The 23529-nt window shown below is 49.5% G+C and overlaps 1 protein-coding gene across 1 annotated transcript in view; it reads right to left on the reverse strand.

Annotated features, from left to right (window-relative positions):
* Positions 1-839: 839 nt before the first annotated feature.
* Positions 840-23529, reverse strand: part of LOC137357587 (dynein axonemal heavy chain 2-like) — a 30846-nt gene continuing 8156 nt past the window's right edge. The window contains exons 9-19 of the mRNA XM_068024031.1: positions 23287-23470; positions 22255-22445; positions 20178-20369; positions 16649-16833; positions 13227-13455; positions 11690-11841; positions 5135-5249; positions 4278-4454; positions 3638-3712; positions 2380-2530; positions 840-2175 (exon numbers count right to left, since the gene is read on the reverse strand). Coding sequence (XP_067880132.1) covers positions 2021-2175; positions 2380-2530; positions 3638-3712; positions 4278-4454; positions 5135-5249; positions 11690-11841; positions 13227-13455; positions 16649-16833; positions 20178-20369; positions 22255-22445; positions 23287-23470 — 1806 coding nt within the window. The 3' untranslated portion in view covers positions 840-2020. The remainder of the gene's footprint in view (positions 2176-2379; positions 2531-3637; positions 3713-4277; positions 4455-5134; positions 5250-11689; positions 11842-13226; positions 13456-16648; positions 16834-20177; positions 20370-22254; positions 22446-23286; positions 23471-23529) is intronic.

A 23529-nucleotide genomic window follows, 5' to 3' on the forward strand; every position in this document is an offset into this window, starting at 1 on the left:
TCACAGTACACTTAAAACAGTCTTTGAAGTTGGTCTTCCGGTCTGGGGAGTCTTCACCTGGGTCAGCTGAAGCTCCCCAGGCACTATCTATCCCCTTCCGTCTGTTTAGCTGGGCAGCTTCAGCTGACCCAGGCTTGGCAATTGGGGTGGGGAGGGAGCTTTCCTGTGTGCTTGTGCAGCAGCACAGACTCCTGTTGAATTGGCAGCCCCACCCCTTGTTGTTCCAGCCACTTGTTCCTCCCCCAACAGTCCAAAGTAAATTACTGGTGTTCAGCACCCACCTCCAGACAAAGCCTTGTTTCCAAAAAATGTCTCTTTCTTCTCTTTAATGGAGACTGTTGTTGAAGTTTCACCTCTGCTTAGTTGTAGCTCCTCTCTCCACCTCTGCAACTGCCACCAGCACTCTCAGCTGAGACTCGTTGAGGCACTCAACACTCAGGCTCCCAAATCAGAGAGCAGCCAACCCCGTTTTTTTTTAATATATTTTTTTTATGTCGAGGGGGCCTTTATTCCTCAGGCCCCCTTTATATACACACTTATCTGGTTTTAATAAAGTTATTTTAAAAATATAAATAAACAAAAAAACTCAAATTAAAATGCCATTTTCGGCATCGACAATGCACTCCAGTCCCTGCGGTGCCCACCGGTTGCGGAAGGCCTCAAGCGTACCGGCGGACACCGCATGCTCCTTCTCCAGGGAAACCCAGGCGCAAACGTAACCGCGGAAGAGGGGCAGGCAATCGGGGAGGACGGACCCCCCGACGGCCCGCAACCTGGACCTGTGAATTGCCACCTTGGCCAGGCCCACCGACGAACCCCGTGCTGTACCTGTCCTGGGAGTGTTTGATGTCTTCAAGTGCTGAAAATAAGAGAGGATATGTTTCACCTCAGAGCAGTTAATTTGACACTTGACCTCATCCTGGAATGTGTCTGCACTGCTCTCATTTGGAATCTCCTGCCTCTGTATGTATTCCTTGATCACGACTCAAAATGACATTTTTTAGGTTTTTTTTATTCAGTCATGGATGTGGGCGCCACAGACAAGGCCAGCAGTTATTGCGCATCCCCAGTTGCCCTTGAGAAGGTGGTGGTCAGTTGTCTTCTTGACTGCTGCAGTGCATGTGGTTTAGGTACACCCACAGTGCTCTGAGAGAGGGATTGCCAAGATTTTGATTTAGCAGCAACAAAGGAACGGTGATACATTCCCATGTCAGGATGCTGTGTGGCTTGGAGGGAAAACTTGCAGGTGGTGATATTTCCATGCATTTGCTGGCCTTGTTCTTCTAAGTGATAGAAGTCATGAATTTGGAAGGTGCTATCAAAGGAGCTTTGGTGAGTTGCTGCAGTGCATCTTGTAGATGGTACACACTGCTGCCACTGTGTGCCGATGTGGGAGTGAATGTTTAAGGTGGTGGATGTGGTGCTGATCAAGCAGGCTGCCTTGCCCTGGATGGTATCAAGCAAGAGGAGAGTATTTCATCACACTTTTGACTTGTGGCTTGTCGATTGTAGACAGACTTTGTGGACTCAGGAGGTGAGTTACTCGCTGCAGAATTCCCAGCCTCTGACCTGCTCTTGTAGCCACAGTATTTGTGCGGCTGGTCCAGTTCAGTTTTTGGTCAATAGTAACCCCCAGGATCTTGATGGTGGGGGATTTAGTGATGATAATGCCATTGAATGTCAAGGGGAGCTGATTAGACTGTTGTTGGGGATGGTCATTGCCTTGCACTTGTGTGGCATAAATGTTAGATCAAACACTGTGCACTACCCGCCCTTATTTTATATTTGTTGCCTAAGTATTGAATTGAACAACACATCTGCTTGTGGAGCAGGACTGGTGTTAACCCAAGGAACAGATTGTTGGTAAGATTTTACAAACAAGATTTTCCTATTGGACATGTTAAAAAATATTTTATATTTCTTTTGGATTTATAGCAGCATTCCTGTATTATAAAATTTTAATTGAAAGTTATGCTGTATGTCAGGAGTGGAGGGTTTACTAGAGCATGATACGAAGCTCCTAATAATCTAGGCTCAGCAACAACGCTGTGCCCCGTTTGATCCAGTGATCTGGCGGCTTGTCCCCAGTCCTCAGGTCAATACCAACCACGAAAGACATGTGCCGAGAATTGCCTGCACGCTGGGAGTAGTAGTAACACGGGCAGGAATAGTTCCCTGAAGGAATAATGGAACAACAAATATGGTTAGTAGTGCTGACATAGTTCACAAGCACTGCAGAGCCATGTACCCTTCACTCCACCCCTTTTACCCAGCATTGGATACCTCCCTTTTAAACCCCCAGCACAGGACACTGCCCCTTTTCACCCCTCTGCCCCTTTCACCCATACCTCTCCCAGTGATGGACGCTGCCTTTATTACCTTTGCCAGACTTTTTCTTATTTTCCACTGGCTTGAAGTGAATGGTGGGCATGGGACAGACCAGCTGCATAGGTTCAGCTTCCACCAGGCAGGAGTTCCTCTTGTCCCAGCCTGCTCCCTGCAGGTACATCCCTTTCACAAACACACCATCCTGAGTAGAGAGAGACAGTAGTTATTGATCAGTTCACTGTGCAGTCTGCACTGCATGTCTGCATCAGCACCATTTGATATTCAGGAAAATAGGATTTCTTTATTTAAGAAAAGGTTCCAGGTTGGATACCTGCTCTGTGCTGGGACAGCCGATCACAGCGGCAGTGATGGGTGAAGAATGAGACTGAGTCTCCCCCAAGCCTGAGGGAGGTGAATATTCTGTTCCCAATTTTGATTCAAGGATGCATGGTGGAAATGCATGCAGGTAAGTGCGTGAGCGTGGAAGAGAAGGTGTGTGTTTTTAGGTGTTAGTGAGGGAGGTGTGGAGAAGAGGGGATGGGGGAAACAGAGAGTGAGTAAATGAGAATAGGAGTGGGCATAAGAGTTTGATGTCCATTGCGATTGAGTTACTTATCCAACGTGCGTTCGTGCGCACACGCACACTAATTCTAAGAACAGACATTTAGTTAAATTGAACCCAAATAAGGAGTCAACACTTTTAATTTCATCTCCTGCTTAAAACCATTCTTTGCTCCATTGGGGACTTTTTAGTCTGGTTTTTCTATGGAGATTATCTCCCAACTTAACTCATTTTCTTCCAGAAGGTTATGGGGTCAAGTCTTACTCTCGTCCTTCAGAACGTAATCCAGCTGACACGCCCTAGGCAGCACTGAGCAAGTGCCTTGCTGTTGAAGGGGCAGCACTGAGGGAGCGCTGCGCTGTCGGAGGGTCAGCACTGGGGTACCACCGTGCTGTCTGAGATGCTGTCCTTCAGATGAGATTTTAAACTCGGGGCCTGTCTGTCTGTTTCGGTGACTGTTCAGCATACCTTTGGAAGTGTCCTGATCCATATTCCTGCCTCAACCAACATCACCAAAACAGGTCATTCTCACATTGCTGTTTGTGGGATCTTGGTATGCAAAGATTGGCTGCCACGTTTCCCACGTGGAATGTGATCACTGTTCTAAAGTGATTTATTGGCTGTAAAGTGCTTTGGGACATCCTAAGGTTATGAAAGGCACTATAGAAAAATAAGTCTTGCTTTCTGCAGTTACACTGAGAGGTTAAAGATAGTGTGATATTATTTTTAAGAAAGCATATGCCGTACCTTGGGAGGCTCCAGCAGGTTATTATCATCGACCACAGAAACTATAAATTCCCAGGAGAGCGAGTCCACTGATATCTTTTGGGGGGGGTTAAAAGGTGAAAAGACTTATTTTCTTAATTGTTTAATTCAATTAATAAATTAAAAGAATCTTACAACACAAACATTTCTCCTCTCCCCCTCTGGTTCTTTTACCCATTATCTTCAATCTGAGTCCCTCTGGTTACCAACCCTCCTGCCACTAGGAACAGTTTCTCCTCATTTACTCTATCACAACCCTTCATAATTTTGAACACCTCTATCACATCCCCCCCACCTTAACCTCTCTGCTCAAAGGAGAACAATCCCAGCTTCTCCAGTCTCTCCACAAAATTGAAGTCCCTCATCCCAGGACCATTCTAGTAAATCTCCTCTGCACTCTCTTGCCAGTCTAACTCAGCATCTACCAGGGATGAAAGCTGAGACCCTCTTGGTCTGGATAGATAATTAGACAGGGTTTTTTTTACCCAGTGCCTTTCTGACTATCAGCCAGCTGGATTTTCACAGTTTTGCTCGGACATTTCCCATTTCCAGCCCGAACCTCAGACAGAAGCACAGGATATTTTGCCCCAGCTCCTTAGCAGGCATTGTGAGGTATTCTTACTGTGTTCCTGCGGGCTGCAAGCTGCAACACTGCAGTGAGGAATCCTGTGGGGAAGGTGAATCCAGAAATCCAGAAGATGACTGGTGGGTGAGCAGTCTCTGCCCACTTGGCCAGTTGTTCTACTCTGTGTACCAGATCGCGGGTCCATGCTCCAAGGAGCTTCACAGATGGATAGGCCTGAGGGAAACAGATGGTGAACCTTATTAGGAGGGTAACTTTGGAAGTGAGATTAAAGCCTACCATTAGGCGGTGAATGCGGACTGAGGAACAAAACATAAATACGTTCAACCTTCCAATGTCAAAGGAAGTAAACATCCTGACTGATTAGATTTAGCTAGGAGCAGGAAGAGGCCATTCTTATCAGAAAGCCTGACCCTTTTTTAAATACTCCTGTGATGCTTTACTACGTTAAGGTGATATACAAATGCAAGTTGTTGATGTAATGCTGCCTCAATGGGGATGATTCCCTTGCTTTGTCCGGCTCCCGTCAGCCAGGTGACTCAAAAGATCAAACTTGCTGCACTTGTGGAAATCACTGACCAATGGACCTGGGAAAGGTGTGCACATGGACATGGCGCGGGGTGTTGGGGGAAGGTAGATAGAGAAAGGAAACTGATTCAACTTGAGACACTCCCCCACAAATCGAGGAGGGTAGCAATACCCACAGTCCAGGGAAATGTCTGGTCACGTGGGTGCAAAGTAGCACTCGCCTGTGGAATGATAACCCAGCAAGCAACAGGGTAAACTGAACACCATTCTCTCGGTGAGAGGACAACTAGCACCTTCCACTGACGTTGTGGTTCAGTTTGACAATTTACCATTCTAAACGTTTCACCAACTGCGCCGAGCCTTCTTACCATTTCCCATAAAGAAGGAACGCGAGCGTCATGGATGCAGCTAAATATTTCCTCCAGGTCGGTGGACATGACAACCAGTCCTTGAATTGCCATCTTTAGTTCAGTGAGGGACATCCTTGGGAGAGATAAACATGGTTAGTTAAACAGTGAGCAAAGCAACAAGAGCAACACCAGACAAAGTGACAACTGAGAAAGACAGCGGTGAGACAGGGAAGAATAGAAGAGGAATCAGATCTTTTATTTAATTAGATAACCTCTGCTGGAAAGTAGCAGTGTGTGGATGTTGGGTGGGTATGGGGATGGGAGTGCATATGAAATTTCCCAAGGTTGAATAGCCAGTCAATGATCACAAAGCTAACAGTTGCCTCAGGTCCAGTGAGGAAGCCAGTGGCCAGGAAACACACCCAACAGTGTGTTAACACTTCAGGAGAGGAGAGGAGCAAGCTGGACAAAAATCTTGCATTTTGGCTGTGCTGGGTCCCAGTGGGACTAGGGTTTGAATCAGGCTTAGGTTCCTTTCTCCATTTATATGCTGTAAGCCTTCTGAAATTAAACACATGTAACACAGTTTCACCGTCATACTTGGGCTCACAGTGCAAAAGCTGTGCACAATAGAGCAAAGATTAACCTTGCAATAAGAGGATTTACTTAAATGGCTTTGGCAAAAAATGGAATTATCATACTTTGACATTCCAGCTGAACAACACTATAGAGGGAGTGTAGAGGGAGCTTTACTCTGTATCTAACCCTGTTTTTTTACTTTTTTTTTAATATATAAGGCGGCCTTTATACACCAGGCCCCTTTTATATATTTTATGTCGAGGGGGCCTTTATTCCTCAGGCCCCCTTTATATACATTTTTTAAAAAATAACTATTAAAAACAGATAAATAAACCAAAAACTCAAATTAAAATGCCATTCTCGGCGTCGACAATGCACTCCAGTCCCTGCGGTGCCCACCAGTCGCGGAAGGCCTCAAGTGTACTGGCGGACACTGCATGCTCCTCCAGGGACACCCAGGTGCGAACGTAACTGCGGAACAGGGGCAGGCAATCGGGGAGGACGGACACCTGAGGTCCTGCAGCCTGGACCTGTGAATTGCCACCTTGGCCAGGCCCTGGAGCAGACCGACGAGGAGATCCTCCTCCCGGCCCAAGCCCCTCCACACCGGGTGCCCAAAGATCAGGAGCGTGGGACTGAAGTGCAGTCAGAACTTGAGGAGCAGCCCTTTCAGATACCCAAAGAGGGGCTGCAACCTCACACAATCCATATATACATGCAACACGGACTCGTCCAGGCCGCAGAAATTACAGGCGGCCTGGGAGTCCGTGATCATGGGACTGCCCTGTGCAACACCCTCCAACCCAGGTCCCCGATGTAAAGGGGGAGGACTCCCGCGTAGAGAGATCTCCATCGGGGTTGCCCCTCGCTGCCAGATGGCAATGCGGACCGCTAGGGCGTGTCCGGCCGGCTGACGAGGGCAAGGAAGTGGAGAGCGTGCAGGAGCAGCCTGTACAGGAAACCCCTCCGCGCCGAATGGAATGACACGGTGGGCATTTCCGAGAGGCGGCTCGGGTTGTGCAGGACCCGATCCCGAGGAGGGTTTCGGGGCCTGGGTCCGATGAGCAGTTCCGGACGAATGGGGGTCAGCTCGGCCGGGAGTGCTCCGCTTTCCCGAGCCACTTGTCACCCACAGTGAGGGGTGTCCCAGGGGCTTCGGCTACTCCTCCGTCCGTCGGTCCGTCCCTGGAGCAGGCCGCCCGGACAGCCGAGGCACTCTCCTCCGCCGGCGGGGGAGTGCCCTGACTGGAGGCGACCATGTTCCAGACTCTGAATAGATCCCGGTAAAAGACAGGCAACTCCCTCAGAGAGGCTCGGCTAACGGTCTCCGCCGGGAGCTGTGTGTCATCTTGAAGGCAGTGACATTGGCGTAAAAAATACGTCACCAGCACACATCTGGGAGGACGCTCGACTTACAGGTACCTCTGCAGGGTCCGAAGGCGGAAAGTCGCAGCCTGGGTGCAGACGCACTCTGGCGACTGGACGCCCTACTCGATTGGGTGACTCAGGACCGCAGCAGAGACCCAGTGTTTCCTCTTGCCCCAGAAGAAATCGACAAGCTTCTTCTGGATCTTGGTAAATGCAGGGGACGAGGCCAAAGTGACCAATCGGTACCACAACATTGAGGCCATTAGTTGGGTTATGACCAGCGCTCGGCCCCTGAAGGAAAGCACTCGGAGCAGTCCTGTCCAGCGCTCCAGCAGAGTGGTGACTTTCACCTCCAACTCCTGCCAGTTTGCTGGCCAGGCTTCCTCAGCGGGGCTAAGGTGGACCCCAGATAGAGGAGGTGCGTGGGGCTCCACGCAAAAGGTGTCAACTCCTCCGGCAGGGAGTCCACCCGCCACTGACCCGCCAGGAGACTGGAACATTTTTCCCAAATGATCCTCGCGGAGGACGCAACAGAAAAGGTCTGCTGGCAGTCGCGCATCCTCTGCAAGTCAACGGGATCCGTGACCGTGAGGAGCAAGTCATCGGCGTAAGACGAGAGGACGACCCGCATGACCAGCTCGTGCAGAGACAATCCCGTTAACCTCCTGCGACGCAGGCACAGGAACGGCTCCACGCAGATGGTGTACAATTGGCCGGACATGGGCCATCCCTGATGCATTCCTCTCCCAAAGTGAAGGGGCGCCATCAAGGACATGTTAACTTTGACCAGATACTCTGCGGCGGCGTATAAAAGTCGGACCCGGGCCACAAAATGCGGCCTGAGTCCGAAAGCGCGCAGAGTCCCGAAATGGTATTCATGATCCACCCTGTCGAACGCCTTCCCCTGATTGAGGGAGAGAAAGGCGACCGACTGACCAGTCCTCTGGTAAAGATAGATCAGGTCCCGGACCAGGTGGATGTTGTCTGGATGGACCGGCCCGGGACGACGTAGGTCTGGTCAGGGTGGATCATGTGGGCCAGCACGGAGCCCAGGCGGATAGACATAGCCCAGGCAAAGATTTGTAATCTGTGCTGAGGAGGGAGACCGGACACCAGTTTTTAAGCAGGCGGAGACCGCCCCTCTTTGGCAGCACGACGATGACCGCCCTGCGCCTCAAGAGGGGCATCTCCCTGGTCGCCAGGCTTTTGCTGCGGAACCGCGTGTAATCGTCCCCCAGGATGTCCCAGAACGCCCTGAGGAACTCCACGGTCAGCCCGTCCAGCCCCGGGGATTTGCCCCTCGAGAGCTGGTGGAGGGCGCCAGTCAGCTCCACCAACGTGAGTAGAGCCTGCACTCCTTCGATGCCCTCCGGGCTGACCTGCAGCAGGTCCTCCCACAAAACACTGCGTGTGTCCTCGCTGGACGGATCCGGAGAGAACAATGCACTGTAATAAGTACAGACCAGGAGGCCCATTCCCTCCGGATCCGTGATGGAGGATACGTAGTCGGCCAGCAGCTCAATGAGCTGCTTATTGACTCCCCGCCATTTTTCCAGCGAGTAGAAGAAGGGTGAAGAACAGTTCAAATCTTCTAGGATCTGGATCCGCGACCTCACGTACGCGCCTTGGGACTCTATGAGCTGCACGTCCCTCAGTGCGCCCTTCTCTTTGTATGCTTGCCACAGGGCCGGGTCTGCGACGGCATGACCAAGGCGGGACTCCAAGTTGAGCACTTCCCTCTCTAGGCACCCGATCTTGGCTTCCCGCCTCTTGGTCGACCCCTTTGCATACTCCTGACAGAAGACACGGATGTGAGTCTTGCCCACATCCCACCATAGCCTCAAGGAGGGGAAGCCCCCCGCGTCCTTCTCCAGTCAGCTCAGAATCGACGGAACGAATCCCGGAATCACTTGTCCTCCAGCAGCCGGTTGTTAAAATGCCAGTATGCGGACCCCACCCGCGTGCGGAGTGCTGTGAACTCCATGCACACCAGGTGGTGGTTTGAGCATGGCACCAGCCGCATGGAGGCCGCCGAGACACGGGAGACGTACATCTGTGAAAAGCAGAGGCAGTTTATTCGGGACCCTCCTCCTCCAGACCTCCACGTGAAGGTGCTGGATGGACATCCAAGTTTAGGGAGATGATCAGTTCCCTCAACGTCTCCACGGACGCTTGGGTGCGCTGGGCACCAGAGCGATCACCCACCTCGAGGGTACAGTTAAAATTCCCCTTCCCCTCCCCCCGAGGATGATGCACTCGCCATTATCGATGGAGCTCAAGAGAGCAGACACTTCTTCAAAGAAGTGCGCTTGCAACGCGCCGGCCTGGGTGCGTACACGTTCACAAAGTGAATGGCGAGGTGGAGCAAGTGGCCCGGCACAAGTTCCTTGACCCCCAAGATCTCCGGCTGAAAAGTCGGGGCCAACAAGATAGCCACCCCACTAGAAATAGAGGTGAGGTGACTCATATAGATCCACCCTGCCACTCCAGGAGCCAGGTGGCTTCATCTCCCGGAACAGTGTGGGTTTCCTGCAGAAAGCTCACCACATAGCTCCTTTCCCTGAGGACTGAGAGATTGTGAAATCTGCGTGAGACCCCCTGCTGCCGTTGATATTGAGGCTAGCTATGGTTATCTTCATGTCAAAGGTACTTAAAAACCGTCACCAACAGCTCACTGTGAGGAGGGAGCGGAAGTTCACCTGCCCTTCCACTCCCCCAGCAACCCATTGAGGAACGCATTAAATCAGCGCCTCTCAACCAGTTTCACGCCCGCGCCCTGCCCCCACTTTCCAGCTGAACTTTATTGCGACAACCCCTGCATGCCACGAGGAAATCCCGAAATTCCGCCGTGGGGATGAGAGAAGACTTGGTGGGAGGCACGAGGGACTCCATAACCTCACTGGCAATGGAATCAAGATCGTCCTCCGTGCCCCACATTGAGTCCCCATCCTCCTCCTCTTTCGACAAAGTCCCATATAAGAAATTAGCATGTAAAATTAAAGCGCATGGGATTGGGGGTAGTGTATTGCGATGAACAGAAAATTGGTTGGTGGACAGGAAACAAACAGTAGGGATAAATGGGTCTTTTTCTGAATGGCAGGCAGTGACTAGTGGGGTACCGCAGGGATCGGTGCTAGGACCCCACCTATTCACAATATACATGAATGATTTAGATGAGGGAACTAAATTTAATACCTCCAAATTTGCAGATGATACAAAACTGGGTGGGAGGGTGAATTGTGAGGAGGATGCAGAGAGGCTTCAGGGTGATTTGGACAAGTTGAGTGAGTGGGCTAATGCATGGCAGATGCAGTATAATGTGGATAAATGTGAGGTTATCCATTTTGGTAGCAAAAACAGGAAGGCAGATTATTATCTGAACGGCTATAAACTGAGAGAGGGGAATATGCAATGAGACCTGGGTGTTCTCATACACCAGTCGCTGAAGGTAAGCAAGCAGGTGCAACAGGCGGTAAAAAAAGCAAATGGTATGTTGGCCTTCATAGTGAGAGGATTCAAGTACAGGAGCAGGGATGTCTTGCTGCAATTATACAGGGCCTTGGTGAGGCCACACCTGGAATATTGTGTGCAGTTTTGGTCTCCTTATCTGAGGAAGGATGTTCTTGCTATAGAGGGAGTGCAGCGAAGGTTTACCAGACTGATTCCTGGGATGGCGGGACTGACGTCTGAGGAGAGATTGAGTCGGTTAGGATTATATTTTCTGGAGTTCAGAAGAGTGAGGGGGGATCTCATATAATCTATATAACCTATATAAATCTATATCGAACAGGACTAGACAGGGTAGATGCAGGAAGGATGTTCCCGATGGTGGGGGAGCCCAGAACCAGGGGTCATAGTCTAAGGATACGGGGTAAGCCTTTCAAATTTCTTCACCCAGAAAGTGGTGAGCTTGTGGAATTCGCTACCACAGAAAGCAGTTGAGGCCAAAACATTGTATGTTTTCAAGAAGGAGTTAGATATAGCTCTTGGGTCTAAAGGGATCAAAGGGTATGTGACGAAAGCGGGAACAGGTTACTGAGTTGGATGATCAGCCATGATCATAATGAATGGCGGAGCAGGCTCGAAGGGCCGAATGGCCTACTCCTGGTCCTATTCTCTATGTTTCTATGGGTCGTCACCGCCAGAGGCCGACACACCCACCACACACTGTGGGGTGGACATCCCGGCTGTGACAGCAGGTCCCGCCTCAGTCACGATCCCACCCCCAGGACCGATGGCAGAGGAGTCCTCTCTGGGTTCTTCTGTGAAACTGGGGACAGTGTAGAGGGAGCTTTACTCTGTATCTAACCCCGTGCTGTACCTGTCCTGTGAGTGTTTGATGGGGACAGTGTGGAGGGAGCTTTACTCTGTATCTAACCCCGTGCTGTACCTGTCCTGGGAGTGTTTGATGGGAACAGTGTAGAGGGAGCTTTACTCTGTATCTAACCCCGTGCTGCACCTGTCCTGGGAGTGTTTGATTTCGACAGTGCTACTACTGAGCCACAACTGCCACCAACATTAATGCTGCCCTTGCACACAAGCAGCCATTGGAAACACAGAGAAGGGGGGTTGTGAGGTGAGAACGAAAGGAAAGTGAAATAATAAATAAATAAGCGTTAATCTAACCTGATGATATCAAGGAGAATGTTGTAACGCTGGATCTCCTGCAACAGCACAACATTCAAGGGGGAGTTATCATCCTGCAGCATTTCACATGTTCCTTCGTAGTCCAGGTCCTCTGGAGTCTTTTGCAGCACATCAGCTGATAGCTCGAGCACCTGCAGTGACGAAACAGAGTGAATCTACTGCAGTAAAATAAAAGCAAAATACTGCAGAGGCTGGATATCTGGTATAAAAACAGGTTGTGCTGCAAATACGCAGCAGGTTTAGCAGCATCTGTGGTGAGTAAAACAGAGTTAACATTTCAGGTCGATGACCTTTCATCAGAACTGGCAATCATTACAAATGTAATAGGCTTTGAGTAAGTGAAAGGCGTTGGAGGGGGGAGCGGGGGGGGGGAGGAAGAAGAACAAAAGGAAAGGTCTGTGATAGAGCGGAGGGCAGACAAGATTAACTGACAAAGTTGTCATTAAACAAAAGGCAAAGGGAGTGGTAATAGTTGTAGTAAAAGACAAAGCATTAGTCCAGAAAGAGTGTTAATGGCAGAATAATGAACAGCTGTTTCCAAAGCAAAAACATGATAAACGGGTTTATGACCAGCACATGGTTAAAAAAATCCTCATCAAAAGGGCACATGGTCTGAAATTGTTGAACTCAATTTTGACTCCAGAACACAGTAAAGTGCCCAATCAGAAGATGAGGTAATGTTCTTCGAGCTTGTGTTGAGCTTCACTGGAACATTGCAGCAGGCCGAGGCCAGTGGGCGTGAGAGCCTTTTGCGTACAACATGTAAAGATACTGACAGCAGGAGGGGAATGGTGTGCCATGACTTACACCTCATGCTGTTCCGATGGGGTGGAGCCTTTGCTTGACGCTAGCTGTTAGGACTCCTAGGCAAGGGCAAGTAAGAGTGACCAGTTACACCCCAGGTCCTAGCAGTACTAAAATTACTTGGATGTCACTTGGAACAATGTCAGGGTTGGCTAGAGTGGGCAATGAAAAGGTGTCACATTTATGCAGTCTAACACTGGGTTTGAAGATCAGCTGAATAGTGACAAAGAGCAGATTCCCTAGTCCCAGCATTTTTGGCTGAACAAACTCATCCCACAACAACAAAAACAAAGAACTTGCATTTCTATAGCACCTTTTACAACCTCAGGATGTCCCAAAGCGCTTTACAGCCAATGAAGTACATTTTTTGAACTGTAGTCACTGTTGCAATGTAGCTAATTAGCACCAGCAAGCTCCCACAATGTGATAATGACCAGATCATCTGTATTTTTGTTTTAAGTGATGTTGGTTGATGGATAGTGGCCCAGGACACCAGGGAAAACTCCCCAGCTCTTCTTCCAATAGTGGCTGTAGCATCTTTTATCTCCACCCTCGGGGGGCCTCCAGGGTGGGTGGGAGGGGGAGAGGTTGAAGAGTCGGGTAGCATCATCTTCTGATCCACTGATTTTGTGATATGTGCCATTTTCTGGGATGCGGGAGTTGCAAGGAGCGAGCTTAGCTCATAAGCCCTCTTGTCTAGTGGGTGGCTTACCTTTTCCTCTCTGGACATTCCTTTACCCACGGCAGTGGTGATCTGTGGCTGGAGTGACAGCAGGGTGTCGAAGAGTCTGCGGGCCCCTGTGATCTCGCTGGCCACATCAGCATTGGGGTGCTGCCCAAAGGCCTCTGGGTGTTCCATGGCAGGCAGCATGTTGATGTACTCTTTGTAAGATTCAAGATCTCCATCTTTGGGGATGTAATAATTATCCAGGATTGAGAGTCTGAACAAAAGGCAAATAATATGTATTTTAAGCTTGATCTTTATGGTCAAGAATAAGCTTTGGGGAGGGGTATGGAAAGACAGTCTTTGCTGAAGCACAGAAAATATCATAAGTTGTTTAAATAAGACAGCAGAGTACGGCCAGAGATTATAAACATCAAATCCTTGCACTTATAAAGCACCTTTAATGTAGAAAGGAATCCTAAACTAGCAAAAAGTAAACTTTTATTTATTTTAGAGATACAGCACTGAAACAGGCCCTTCGGCCCACCGAGTCTGTGCTGACCAACAACCACCCATTTATACTAACCCTGCAGTAACCCTTATTCCCTACCACCTACCTATACTAGGGGCAATTTACAATGGCCAATTTACCTATCAACCTGCAAGTCTTTGGCTGTGGGAGGAAACCGGAGTACCCGGCGAAAACCCACACGGTCACAGGGAGAACTTGCAAACTCCGCACACGCAGTACCCAGAATTGAACCCAGGTCCCTGGAGCTGTGAGGCTGCGGTGCTAACCACTGCGCCACTAAGCCGCCCACTAGAGCTGAGAATGTCGAACAACTGTCAGGCAGGAACAAGAGCTCCAGGCTTTAGAGGTTTTCATTAGTTAGATGGCAGGCTGTGGAGACATAGGATATCAGCAGTATCAGAATCAGTGGAAAAGTTAGGATACGGGAGGACAAGGAAACCCCTACCCATCACCGTGTGGGAGAATCACAGACACAAACCCCTACCCATCACCGTGAGGGGGAATCACAGACACAGACTCACGTCCCATCACCGTGTGGGGGAATCACAGACACAGACCCATGTCCCATCACCGTGAGGGAGAATCACAGACACAAACCCCTACCCATCACCTTGTGGGGGAATCACAGACACAAACCCCTACCCATCACCGTGAGGGGGAATCACAGACACAGACCCATGTCCCATCACCGCGAGGGGGAATCACAGACACGGACCTGCGTCCCATCCCCGCGAGGGGGGATCACAGACACAAACCCCTACCCATCACCGTGAGGGGGAATCACAGACACAGACCCACGTCCCATCACCGTGTGGGAGAATCACAGACACAGACCCACGTCCCATCACCGTGTGGGGGAATCACAGACACAGACACACGTCCCATCACTGCGAGGGGGAATCACAGACACAGACCCACGTCCCATCACCGTGAGGGGGAATCACAGACACAGACCCACGTCCCATCACCGTGTGGGGGAATCACAGACACAGACCCATGTCCCATCACTGCAAGGGGGAATCACAGACACAAACCCCTACCCATCACCGTGAGGGGGAATCACAGACACAGACCCACGTCCCATCACTGCGAGGGGGAATCATAGACACGGACCCGCGTCCCATCCCCGCGAGGGGGAATCACAGACACAAACCCCTACCCATCACCGTGTGGGGGAATCACAGACACAAACCCCTACCCATCACCGTGAGGGGGAATCACAGACACAGACCCAAGTCCCATCACTGCGAGGGGGAATCACAGACACGGACCCGCGTCCCATCCCCACGAGGGGGTATCACAGACACAGACCCATGTCCCATCACCGTGTGGGGGAATCACAGACACAGACCCACGTCCCATCACTGCGAGGGGGAATCACAGACACAGACCCACATCCCATCACTGCGAGGGGGAATCACAGACACAGACTCACGTCCCATCACCGTGTGGGGGAATCACAGACACAGACCCACGTCCTAGCACTGCGTGGGGGAAATCACAGAACTGTAATACTCCAGTACCATGTCGGGGGAGGGGTAGGGGAATCAGAGGCCCATGTTCCAGCACTTGGTGTTGCAACATTCTTGAGAGTGGACTTTGAATGATACAACTTATATTTATATAGCTCCTTTAATGTAATGAAACGTCCCAAGGCACTTCACAAGAGCATTATAAAACAAAGTATGACACTGAGCCATAAAAGGAGATATTAGGTCAGATGACCAAAAGCCTGGTCAAAGAGGTAGATTTTAAAGAGTGTCTTAAAGGAGGAAAGTGAGATCGAGAGTGGAGAGGTTTAGGGAGGGTATTCCAGAGCGTGGGGCCCAGGCAACTGAAGGCATGGCCACCATTGGTGCAGCGATTAAAATCAGGGATGCTGATGAGGCCAGAATTCGAGGTGTGCAGATACCTCAGAGAGTTGTGGGTTTGGAGGAGTTTATAGAGATAGGGAGAGGCGAGCCCATAGAGGGATTAGAAAACAAGGATGAGAATTTTAAAATCAAGATGCTGCTTGACCGGGAGCCAATGTAGGTCAGCAAGGGGTGAGAGGGGAATGGGCCTTGGTAAGAGTTAAGACACGTGCAGCAGAGTTTGAATGACCTCAGGTTTGTGGAGAGCAGAATGTGGGAGGCAGCCAGGAGTGTATTGGAATAGTCAAGGCTAGTGGTAACGAAGGAATGAATGAGGGTTTCAGCAACAGATGAACTGAGACGGGGCGAAGTTGGCGATGTTATGGAGGTTGAAATAGGTGGTCTTAGTGATGGCACGAATGAGGTCAGAAGCTCATCTTGGGGTCAAATGTGACACCTAGGTTGTGAACAGACTGACAATCTCAGACAGTTACCAGGGAGACGGATGGAGTCGATAGCTAGGGGACGGAGTTTGGAGCGGGGACCAAAGACAATGGCTTCAAGTATCCCATTATTTAATTGGAGGAAATTTCTGCTTGTCCAGTACTGGATGTCAGATAAGCAGTCTGATAATTTAGCAATAGTGGAGGAGTCGAGCAAGGTGGTGGTGACATAGAGACGAATGGCGTCAGCATAACTAACACTGTGCCCTCTGAGGTAAGGGTAGATTCATAGTCATTTACGGCACAGAAGGAGGCTATTTGGCTCATCGAGTCCATGCCAGCTCTCCATGGAGCTCTGCTGTCAGTCCCACTCCCCGGATCGATCCCCGTAGCCCTGCAAGTCTATTTCTGTCAGGTGGCGAGTGGAATAGCTGAAGGGAACAGACCATTTCTGGTCTCTATGTGTTGATGATCTTTGGAAGCACAACTGGGGAAGATACTTTTGCTATTTCTGGTCAAGTTGTAAATGCACTGGAAAGAACATGCACTGATTTCACTTGAGACCTTGCCTCTGGTGGCTGACAGTCATTTGGTTGGATCTTTTGTATCGCTAGCATTTAGCAAAATGAAAACAACGGTTACTTGAAGTAAGAGCTAGTGATTGCTCGGTCACAGAAGTAATCATTAATATATGTCGTCAGCAGACGGCGATCCCAATCATCAGTCACGTGGCCTCCATAGTTCACCCCCGCAATTAGATATTTGAGGGCGTCCCAGGGTGTAGCCTCATATTCATCCAGGTAAATGCTGAGTAGATTTTCTGACACCTGTAGCACAGAGAATGGCATTGAGTTTTAGAATTATACCTGTTAATTACCCAACATGCCTACACCACCTACCCACGTTTTATAAACTTTGTGCTCATCAACTATGGGAAGACAGTGCTGCTCAATGGGAGTGTTTGATGGGGACAGTATAGAGGGTGCTTTATTGGGCGGGTTGTCTTATGAAGAAAGGTTGGACAGGCTAGGCTTGCATTCGCTGGAGTTTAGAAGAGTAAGAAGCGACTTGGTTGAAACATATAAGGTCCTGAGGGGTCTTAACAGGGTGGATGTGGAAAGGATGTTTCCCCTTGTGGGAGAATCTCGAATTTGGGGTCACTGTTTAAAAATAAGGGGTTGCCCATTCAAGGCATAGATGAGGAGAAATTTTTTCTCTGAGGGTCTTGAGTCTTTGGAATTCTCTTCCTCAAAAGGCGGTGGAAGCAGAGTCTTTGAATATTTTTAAGACAGTGGTAGATAGATTCTTGATAAGAAATGGGGTGAAAGGTTATTGGGGGTAGGTGGAAATGTGGAGTTGAGGTTACAATCAGATCAGCCATGATCTTGTTGAATGGCGGAGCAGGCTCGAGGGGCTGAGTGGCCTACTCCTGCTCCTTATTCATATCGTCGTATGTTTTGTATCTAACCCATGCTGTACCTCTGCTGGGAGTGTTTGATAGGGACAGTGTACAGGGAGCTTTACTCTGTATCGAACCCCGTTTTTTTTTTCTTTTTTTTTTCGCACTGCTGGAGCGCTGACTGCCCACTATCTCTGCCATCTGCGCAGGGCCAAGGGCATCTGTCTCCCAATGGCCGAGTCCCTCTCAGCGCCGTTGAACCTATTATGGCTCCTGGGTAATTCCCTAGGGCGGCCACCACTGCCTCCACACTCTGTACCTGTCTCCCTTCACCTGGTCTGCCCCAGATAGCGTGAGTAGCCCGTGGGGCTTCTTTTTTTTTATTTCCAAAATATACTTTATTCATAAAAATCTGTAAAAATTACATTGCCAAACAGTTTCCAAACAGCACCAAAAAATACAAACATTGCAAGGGAGATCAGTTTCCTTCAATACTGTCATGAGTTTCTTCCCAACCCTTCCGTTTCACAATTGTCATGTCAATTACAGTTTTACATTTACAGCAATTGAGAATATTAACGATACAGTTCGAGGGGTTTCCCATGGATCCAGCCCCTCAGTCCAGCTTGGTGGGGGAACCTTACACTGTGGTCTTTCCCCATCGAGCCTTTGCTGCGGCTGCCCCAAGCTTTAGTGCGTCCCTCAGCACGTAGTCCTGGACCTTGGAATGTGCCAGTCTGCAACATTCGGTGGTGGACAACTCTTTGCGCTGGAAGACCAGCAAGTTTCGGGCAGACCAAAGGGCGTCTTTCACCGAATTGATAGACCTCCAGCAGCAGTTGATGTTTGTCTCGGTGTGCGTCCCTGGGAACAGCCCGTAGAGCACAGACTCCTGTGTTACAGAGCTGCTTGGGATGAACCTTGACAAAAACCACTGCATCTCTTTCCACACCTGCTTTGCAAAGGCACATTCCAGGAGGAGACATGGCACCGCACCCCGTCCATGGTCCAGAAGACGCGGTAGGCCGTCCCCTGGAATTCTACATTAAAGTGGCCCTCTGTCACCTCCTCCCGCGCCAGCTGCATGAATAACTGGCGGCGGAAGGAGTACACGTGTCGGAGGCTGTTCTCCCGAAGACAGAGCGGGACTGGGGTGAGCCCCGTCTTTACCTCCCCCAGATGGTGCAGGTGGGGAAGTAGGAGCTCACCAGGGATGAAGGGTGGGACATTGGATAGAATGAGCCTTTGCGCAGTGGCCTCCAGGGGGTCCACTGGCAGAAAGGTCCCGCCCACGGTGAGCCCCTTGCTCAGAGCCAGGGACACCGCCCGCTCGGTCTTCAGGAATAACACTGCCTGCCCGTACATTTTAGAGGCTGCAACAACGGCCGAAGGGCCGACAACCTCGGCCATTGCTTTCACGCATCCCTCTATAGTCATGTTCGGGTGGACGTAGCTCTTGACCCCATGCTTCGATGTTAATAAAGCAAACGGTGACGGGGCAACAGGTGCAGCTGCAGCAGCCGCAGCAGCATATGTACGGGAAGGCCTCGCCACTGGCGAAGGAGGGCTTGCCTTGGGGTCTAAGAGCCACGTCCACCCCCAAGAAACAAAACAAATTTACACAAGTGCAACAAAAAAAAGCAAACTTTAAACAAAGTGGAGTGGGAGTAGAGGAGATGGGGTAGGATGGTAAAGGAAAAGGGGAGGATAGGTGACTGACACGACTGAGTGGAGGAAGGGAGAGAAAGGCTGAAAAGGATGTTTGATCCAACTGCCAGTTGGAGCACCTTTATCAAAATTAGTCCAAAACTGTTTGTTGTCTTCCAGTTGGGGGAGGCTTCTTCGCCCGGGACGGCTGGAGCCGCCCGGTACTCTCCTCTTCTGATTTTAACAAGACAGTCTTCACCCGGGCAACTCCAGCTGTCCCGAGCAGGCAGTTGGGGTGGGGAGGGAGCTCCCTGTGTGCAAGCACCAATACAAATACAGGGGCCCCTACTGGATTTGGCTGCCCCACCTCTGAGTCTTCAGGCCTCTTCTCCCTCCCCCAAACAGTTCAAACTTAAGAGTCTTTCAGGTGCCCTGACACCCACCTCTCCAAAACAATTGCAGCCTTCCTTGATGCTTTCTCTCCACTCTGCATTCACCTTTCTCCAGTCTCCTCTCTCCAGTTGCTGCAGTCTCCACTCTCCACTCTGCAGTTGCAGCAACACAGGTGCAGCTGCTCCCCCTGATTGCAGGCAGGAAGTGCTCCAAATTGACCAGCCAATCCCCGTGCTGTACTTGTCCTGGGAGTGTTTGATGGGACAGTGTAGAAGGAGCTTTACTCTGTATCTAACCCCCGTGCTGTACCTGTCCTGGGAGTGTTTGATGGGGACAGTGTAGAGGGAGCTTTACTGTATATCTAACCCATGCTGTACCTATCTTGAGAGTGTTTGATGGGACAGTAGAGAGGGAGCTTTACTCTGTATCTAACCCCGTGCTGTACCTGTCCTGGGAGTGTTTGATGGGGACAGTGTAGAGGGAGCTTTACTCTGTATCTAACCCCCCATGCTGTACCTGTCCTGGGAGTTTTTGATGGGGACTGGGCATTCCTCAGCTCAATGAACCTAAATATACTTTTTTTTTTTAAAAGTGGAAAATATAAAATATATATATTTATATATAAAATATAGAGCACGCGATTTACTAACAAGGCAGTTTCTGCAGCCCAAGTAATCTTGTCGCAGTCAAACAGCACTCGCTGAGTGCCAGCTCTCAGTTACACATGCTTACCTCGAAGTCTGAGTCATTGAACCCATAAATAATATTCCAGCCAAGCTGCTGGAACTTCTTGCGTTCCAGGAGGATGCTGTGGAAGAAGCACATTGCGAACAGCAGCTTCTTATATTTCTTGGGCTTGGAGCAGCGGCTGAATTGCTGAATGGTGACCAGGTTGTACAAACGCTTCATATTTGCTTTGATGCCCTGTGATGCAAAACGAGAGGGCAGGGTGGAAAAAGAGAGAGACAACCATGAGCAAGGGGGCAAGTGAGCCAAAGCTCAGGACATCCAGAGAACTTCAATCCTTTCCCACATTCAGCTCCAAATTTCTCCTAAAGCACAGCAGTACTGTATTAAATAATCCCCGAGCCCAGTCGAGTGACAACAAAATCACTGGCTGAAAGAGATTAAGCGGGGGGGGCTGAGAAATTGGTTGTCACGCCCATTTTACAGGTGTATAATGGGTACAAGTCGGATCAATTCGCTGCGCACAGTCCTGTGCCAAATGGCACTCCCCCTCTCGGGACATACCCAAGGATGAGCAGCCAGTGAAGAAAAGGAGCCTGAAACTGCGAGCCATCTGCAGGTGTGTGACAAGGCCCAGCAGCTCAGCTTCAGCATCAAAACAGAATTACAGAACTGTTACAGCACAGAAGGAGGTCATGTCCGTGCTGGCTCTCCAAAAGTGCAGTTTACCTAGTGCCACTCACCGGCCTTCTCCCCACAGCCCTGCACATTCTTCCTTTTCAGATAACAATCCAATTCCCTCGATTGAATCCATCACCACCACACTCTCAGGCAGTGCATTCCAGATCCTATCCACTCGCTGTGTGAAAAAGTTTATCCTCGTGTCGCTATTCCTTCTTTTGCCAATTACCTTAAATCTGTGTCCTCTTATTCTCGATCCCTCCACAAATGGGAACAGGTTTTCCCTATCTACCCTGTCCAGACTCCTCATGATTTTGAATACCTCTATCAAATCTCCTCTCAACTTTCTCTTCTCCAAAGAAAACAGTCCCAACCCTTTTTTTTTTAAATAATAAACTTTTTTTTTACAGCACTGAAACAGGCCCTTCGGCCCACCGAGTCTGTGCCGACCTTCAACCACCCATTTATACTAATCCTACATTAATCCCATATTCCCTACCACATTCCTCCTACCACCTACCTACACTAGGGGCAATTTACAATGGCCAATTTACCTATCAACCTGCAAGTCTTTGGCTGTGGGAGGAAACCAGAGCACCCGCCGGAAACCCACACAGTCACAGGGAGAACTTGCAAACTTCGCACAGACAGTACCCAGAATTGAACCCGGGTCGCTGGAACTGTGAGGCTGCGGTGCTAACCACTGCGTCACTGTGCCACCCAACTTCTCCAGTCTATCTACGTAACTGAAGTTCCTCATTCCTGGAACCATTGTCAGGAACTTTTTCTGCACTCTCTCCAATGCCTTCACATCTTTCCTAAAGTGCTGCACCCAGAACTCCAATTGAGGCCGAACCACTGTCCTATACACGTTTAACATAACCTCCTTAATCATAAAAGCAAAATACTTCGGATGCTGCAAATCTGAAATCAAAACAGAAAATGCTGAAAATACTCAGCAGGTCTGGAAGCATCTGTGGAGAAAGAAACATTTAACGTTTCAGGTCTGTGACCTTACGTCAGAACTCTGCATTCTTCCTACCAAAATGAATCACTTCGCACTTCTCCACGTTAAATTTTATTGCCACTTGTCCACCCATTCCACCAACCTGCCTATGACCTTTTGAAGTTCTACACTGTCCTCCTCACAGTTTACAATGTTTCCAAGTTTTGTATCATCTGCAAATTTTGAAATTGCGCTCTGTACACAAAGGTCTAGGTCATTGAGATATGCCAGGAACAGCAATGGTCCTAAAACCAACTCTTGGTGAACTCCACAAACCTACCTCCAGTCCAAAAAAAAATCCATTAACTACTACTTGGTTTCCTATCACACAGCCAATTTTGCATCCATGTTGCTATTTATTCCATGAGCTTTGAGCCATCAGAGTAGTGAAAGGAACACCTGAAATGTGAATGGAGACAAGTGCCCTGGGATTACCTTTGGTGGTTCCGTTGTCATCTTGATGCTTGTTTGTAGGATGGAGACAGGAAAGTCAGGATGAGGACTGGAACTTATCCAGAGACGGAAGTCGGGATGTGGATCCTGGATTTGCAGCTGTTCTATCAGCTTATCCAACTGGGGCATCCAGGAGAGCGATAGGTGACAGTTTGCAAGGAACACCCAGTTACCTGTCAATCAAAGCAGAGAAAATAGGTCACCAGGTTAGTCTTTGTGCTGCATCACTATTGTCTCTCTCTTACCCAGTACATGTGAAGCCTGGGTAATTCACAGACAATGTAAGCCATCATTTTACCGATGCTAGGAATTAATATCTATGTAGGTTGATGGATGTAAAGGTCTCAGAACCATTTGAGAAAAGTTGGGTGCTGTGACGAGGGAAAAGGAGGTCTAGATTTGTCTGGACAGATCAGCTGGGAGGGACCGAATGATTAATTCTCCCGTGGGCTCAGCAACAGCATCCCACATGCACATCTGAATGAGGTTGTAAGACGAAACTGGCTCAAAACTTGCTCGCACTGGTGAAAGGCAAATTCAGGAGAGGTGCAGAGAGGAATCACCACATGGAATCCAGGAAGGGTAACACAGGTGAAAACCCTTTAAGAACCAGCTGGGATGCCTTGACATAGGGACTATAGGGTCTGGCAGGGTGGATGAACTAGAACAGAGTTAAAAGTAGAAAAGATGTTTCCACTTTCAGGCGAGATTAGAACTAGGGGCCATTAATAATCCACTAGGGAATTCAGGAGCAATTTCTTTACCCAGAGAGTGGTGAGAACGTGGAACTCGCTATCACAGGGAGTGGTTGAGGCAAATGGCATTTAAGGGAAGCTGGATAAGCACATGAGAGAGAAAGGAATAGAAGGATATGCCGATAGGGTGAGATGTAGCTCGTATGGAGGGAAAACACCAGCATGGACCAGTTGGGCCAAATGGCCTTTTTGTGCTTTAAATGCTTTGTAACAGGCCAGATACTTCCAATCTATGTGCTCATCTATCAGCTCTACATACCTTCTGCCACTCCTTCTGTGATCATTCGTGTGGCGATGGGTGCTTGCCCCTGACCCAGCGAGAGCGCGAGGAACCTGTTCGACATACCCGAGTAGTCTGCGAGCTGTAGCAAGGAGTTGGTGGGGTCCACCCCTGGAGAGAGCACGAATATTAGCGGGGTCCTGGAGTTGGAGTCATCAATGACCTGTGAGGAGGGGGAACAGTGATTTAGTGTTCCTGAAGGCTGGCTATTTGCTGGAATTC

The sequence above is a fragment of the Heterodontus francisci genome, chromosome 48 (genome assembly GCF_036365525.1).
Source record: "Heterodontus francisci isolate sHetFra1 chromosome 48, sHetFra1.hap1, whole genome shotgun sequence".
Taxonomy (NCBI): Eukaryota; Metazoa; Chordata; class Chondrichthyes; order Heterodontiformes; family Heterodontidae; genus Heterodontus; species Heterodontus francisci.